The following is a 5,299-nucleotide window of genomic DNA, read 5'->3' as shown; positions in this document are numbered from 1 at the left end:
GCTGATCGGGAGGGGTGGGCGGGAGGTGCTGATCAGCTGGACTATTGGTAGGTGGGAGGCGCCAGGAGCCGGGAGTTTATGGGGGGCTGCTGATATATTACTGTAGCCCTTTGGCAATGCACATTGGTAAATTCTGGCTCCTCCTCAGGCTCAGGTTGGTCACCCCGGGTCTATATGGTAAATAAATTAAAAGATTTTCCCTCCCCTCCCCTCCACAAGTCATATATAGTTGAATTTTAATGTATATTTTAATACCCATCCTGGCAGTCATTGTCATCATAATCACCAATGGGTTTGTTGTGATAAACATCAAGCACTAGCTTTCTGCTTTCAATTTCCAAGCTCCTTGATATACTGTCATCTTCCTGGCTGGCTGATTGGCTTGCACTGCGCTCTCTGGATTCACTGTCTCTTTCTCTGGATTCACTATCTTCCTCCTCTTTAGATTCACTGTCATTAGTTTCTGCAGACTTGCTGTCTTGGCCTTGCAGCTCTTCAGAACCAATGTCCTCTTCATTCGAATCACTGGCATTGCCCTCTTCATTGCTACTGCTCTCTTTTGAAGCACTTCTGCTCTCAACCGATTTACTGTGAGATGGTCCGTCCTTATCTTCTTCTGATTCCAAGCTGTCCTCTATGGATGTACTCTTCTCCTCTGACTTACTATCGTCCCTTGCGTCTTCTGTGGATTCACTGTCACTTACTGATGTCTTGCTGTCATCCTCAGGGGAGTCTCCGTCTTCCTGCCCTTCTTTAGATTTGCTACCGCTGTGTTCATTGGATTTGCTATCCACGTCTTTGGAGTTTTCCTCACTGTCTTCTTGGGATTCCCTACTCTCTTCACTTGATTGACTGGAGACATCCTCCCTGGAGCGGCTGGTGACATTTTCCTTTGACTGGCTGGTAACATCCTCTCTGGAGCTGCTGGCGACATGTTCTTCAGAGCGACTGTTGTCTTCTGGGGACTTGCTGTCCTCTTTGGATATGCTGTCATTGTGCTCTGCACTATCATCCTCTTCTGAAGTATCATCACCACTTTGGAATACGTGGCTCTGGGAACGTTTCAGTGATTTACTGCTGCTTTTCCGCTTGCTGTAGTGGTGCTCTCTCCTGGTTTCTTGGCTGCTCTCTTTGGAATGAACAGCACCATGAACCATGTTAGAATTGCCACCCTCATTCTCAAAGATGGATGGGTCATCACCTTGCATTCCTTCATCATCAAAATCACCTCTCTCCTCTTGGCTACTACTGGCACTGGCACTGTCACTGTCACCTCGATTTCCTTTCCTGTGGACATGCCTGCCGCGACTGGCAACCTCCCCATTACCAAAGCCTCTGCTCTCGCTGCTGCTACTGCTGCTGCTGCTGCTACTGCTGCTATCTTTTTTCCCAATAGCGGTATCTCTATGCTCACCATCTCGATCTCCATCAACTGCATTATGCTCATCTGTTTCAGTGGGACGAACAGTGTATCTAGGATCTGCCCCCTTAACTTCTTCCTCTTTATTTTCATTAAAGGTATCATCTCCGCTGTCATCTTCCTCATCTGTCAGAGAATATCTTTCCTCGTCCCCCTTGCTAGACTCAAAGCCGTTGGATTGATAAAGAAATCCATCATTTTCAAAGTCATCCTTGTCTTCTGATTCTCTGCCGCCCCTGGCATGGTGATCTCCATTGTCACTGCTGTCAATAGCAGGAATCTCATTTGCATCCTCCTAGACGTGTGGTGAAGAGAAATTATTGTAAACACTTCCTTGCTGTATTTAACAAAGGTGATTTTTTTTACTAAATTGTGTAGGCCAACTACTACTATCATTTATGTGTGTGCCCCTGCATCAAAATTCATAATGTTACATGGGTGTAGCTGAGAGCAGAATTTGGCCCAGTATGCCTTAATGTATATCTAACCAATTAGATTTCAAACCACCAAATAAAACAATGTTACTTCAGTTAACATTTTAGGAGTCTTAAAAATATGTCCCCCTAGAAATTGCTGCTCTACTAGGATTCAGTGTAGATGCTGTAAACAAGTAATCCACTAGTTTAAAACATGTATCATCATTGGATTTATGGCAGGAGAGGGGTGAATTTTCCTTTATGGCATTACTTGGTTTGGGATGGCATGGGTCCGTCACACTCACTATAAATAGAACATGATGTGATATAATATGGCTCAAGCCACAAAATTCTGATCCAGCTTTTGAAATTCTGGGTGTTTGGATACAGGGATTTGGTCTGTTCCATTTCTACATGTAATTGTATATGCCTTAATGTAACTACTGTAATATGACATGCATCCAACGAAGTGGGAATTCACCCACGAAAGCTCATGCTCCAATACATCTGTTAATCTATAAGTTGCCACAAGACTCTTTGTTGCTTTTTACAGACCCAGACTAACATGGCTACTCCTCTGATACTTGACGCTATAATATCTACAGTAATGGTCCACAGCACTACATGCAGTGATCTGGCCCATTGCACCATTCTAAAAAAAGTCAGAACTTCCTCATGGACTCCATGGTAGCTGTTGGGTGCTGCACTCTTTGGAAAATCTTGACCAGTATTTTCAAATTTATAGTAACTGATTTCAGGCCCATTTTTGCAATAAAAAATGGGAGCTGATGAACTTGAGCTCTTTTGAAAATCTGACCCGTGGATGAATATTGAGTTTTTATGCTTTTGACAGTAACGATATAATAAAATAATGCTTTCCATATATCCACAAGTCCGTTAGGTATCTGGACAACATTTTTCACGTGAAGGACTATAATCTAGTGGTGAAAAAAAAATGGGATAGAGTTTCGTTTCAGATATAATTTTACACAATTGTATATTTTTGGTTATGTTTTTCCATGTAGTCAAATTTTGTCCTATAAGTAATTTGCATCTGTGTGAATTCCAAATACATCCAATTTGTTTGTCTTTAATTAACACGCTGATCCCATTACAAAGCCAGAGGAGTGATACTCTTTTTTTATTTCCCATACACTTACCCAAATCCAAATTTGTTCTCCAAAATTCAGCTCAGTTAGCACAATCCTCTGTTTTTTGAAAACAGAGCTTGATCTGATTACAGTGCTAATTTATGGCAAATTATCTGGGATGTGTTATGTTTAGCCCTGTGTTTACAGCAGATTGAATTAAGACTGCTAACCACTTTTTCTGCTCAGACAACTGGCTGAAGAAGAATGTTATCTGCTAGGAAACTGAACCTTATACAGGAGAGCTATGTACACTTACCAGAGAGTTTTTCTCTGTTGATTGATCACCATGGCTGTTTTCATCTACTTCTTCCACATCATCAAAGTCACCAGAATCCTCGTGATCAGCCCAATTCTTACGCCGAGCCTGCTTAATTCGGAAACTATCCTCCTCTTCATAGTCCTGAGTGCTCCTTGCATCGACATCATCTGGATGACTTTCAGAGCTCCTGCTAGAAACCACAGCTGGGTCGTGGTTTTCTTCATCAATGCCATCCTGCTCCTCAGCATTGGAGTCCTCTCCTCCAGTTTCTGCACTGCTTTTAGGACTGCTGTAAGTATCGTCAGCAGAATCTGCCTTCTCATTCAGACTTTCTTCGCTTATTGTGTCCTGCACAAAAAGGCAAAATTAAGGGACTTTGATTAAGCAAATGTTGTTGCAGTCTTACTGATTACATTGTAAGGGCCACATTGTGTCCACTGGTGTAAAATAAACTGCTTATTACTGTTTGGCTTTGGGTCAGGCGAGCAGTGTGAAGACTCTTCATTACCAGTTCCTCTGCACTGCTTTTATTTGTTTATAATGAACTACATCTTGCCTTATGCAAGAAACCCCAAACATTTGGTTATGCTTCATCTTGCGGTTTTTATTGGGTAAAAGAGATGAGTATATGGTGGCTCTGTTTTAGTAACAGCTCATGCACTTTGAAGTGCTCTGAGACCTTTTATACTCAAGTCTTTTCAGTTTGAGTAAAATAAAGGAGGAGTGTTTTTATTAGAGCTGCTATGGATGCAGCTGGCGTTTCAAATGAACTAATCTTTTTTTTTTAAAGGGATCATTAAAAATTATATTCAGAAATTATTTGGTGTTGTAATTTAAATTTCATTGATAGAAATTTGTGAAACCACGGGAGGCTTTTGGGCTCAGGAAAACCAAAACCACAGGAGGTTTGGAGTGTACCAGTTCCATTTTTTTAGAACCAACAAAAGTATAAGCTTTCAGAGTCAGGAACAAATGATTTGTCCCCCACTGGGAAGATGAGACTTTCTTCTTTCCAGTGGTACAACGTTCCCATTTCTAGCGTTGTGGGTTTGGAAGGTACCAAACTTGAAATCTGTGATATTATTACGTCCGAAAGAGTAGTTATTAGTCCGTGGCTGAACCGTGCAACTCCCGTGCCTCACTTTGTGGGAAGGCCAGGAAGAAATTCCGTATTTGGTGGTGAATGAGGAAACATTGCTCTGGCAGCGTTCCTATTTCAAATGGCAGCTCTCTGAAGCTGTTCAGATCTTTGCATTGTTACAGTAAGTCCTGTGGGGATGGATTAGTGGGCAGCACATAGCTGAGGTGGCCGAACGCACGTAATGCAATTTATCACCTAGTTGTCTCCACATATGGAGGGTGCGGGGCAGGGAGGGTGTATGTAGAAATGGCTGAAACAATTATGAATTAAAATAACCTTGAAAAAATGGATGTAACTCAAAGCCTAGAGATGTATAGCTATTTTAATCAAGTATTGTTTTGAGCGCTATTAACCGGAGACCAATTCCGCTTTACAATACTGTTTCACAAGTTATTTCCTGAAATAGAGTCTTCTGAAAAGCTCTTGATAATCAACTTACCCCCAGTTCTTCAGAGCTTCCAGAATGGGCATTTTGATGGCTGGGCACCTAAACACATTGAAAAGACAACTTATGAATGAACAGAAGTGGTACAGAGTGTCTTGGGCATGCTTAAAATGCTGAGGCTAGGGGTTTTAATGATTTTCTAATAAGTACTTACAGGATGAGCACAGGATAAAGCCCAGAGAGAGATTAACAGGAGTACTGTCTTCATATTGATTATGGTGTCTGTAGCTGCAATGAAGTAGGGGTGTTACAAAAGAGTATTTTCACATGCACTTAATTGCAATTCAGCAGGATTAATTATAACAGTATATAAGATTTTCAAAAGCACCTAGTGATTTTGGATGCCTCGGTTTTTGGTACCCAACCTGAGACACCTTAAAAGATCCTGATTTGGAAAGAGTGCTGAGCACATGCTCTTGTCTGGCACCCAACATCTCTAGTGGCTTTTGAAGCTGGGCCATGAAGGT

The 5,299-nt window shown here is 41.7% G+C and overlaps 1 protein-coding gene across 1 annotated transcript; it reads right to left on the bottom strand.

The window, feature by feature from the left end:
* Nucleotides 1-248: 248 nt before the first annotated feature.
* DMP1 (dentin matrix acidic phosphoprotein 1) lies at nucleotides 249-5,040 on the bottom strand. Its single transcript, XM_032800244.1, has 4 exons — nucleotides 4,987-5,040; nucleotides 4,827-4,874; nucleotides 3,244-3,594; nucleotides 249-1,715 (listed from the first exon to the last, which is right to left on the bottom strand). Exons 1-4 carry the CDS (start codon nucleotides 5,038-5,040, stop codon nucleotides 249-251), a joined length of 1,920 nt encoding a protein of 639 aa, XP_032656135.1.
* Nucleotides 5,041-5,299: the final 259 nt, after the last annotated feature.

The sequence above is a fragment of the Chelonoidis abingdonii genome, chromosome 5 (genome assembly GCF_003597395.2).
Source record: "Chelonoidis abingdonii isolate Lonesome George chromosome 5, CheloAbing_2.0, whole genome shotgun sequence".
NCBI lineage: Eukaryota > Metazoa > Chordata > Testudines > Testudinidae > Chelonoidis > Chelonoidis abingdonii.
Note: the sequence above shows the minus strand (reverse complement) of the source record. Positions and strands in the feature narration are given on the sequence as shown.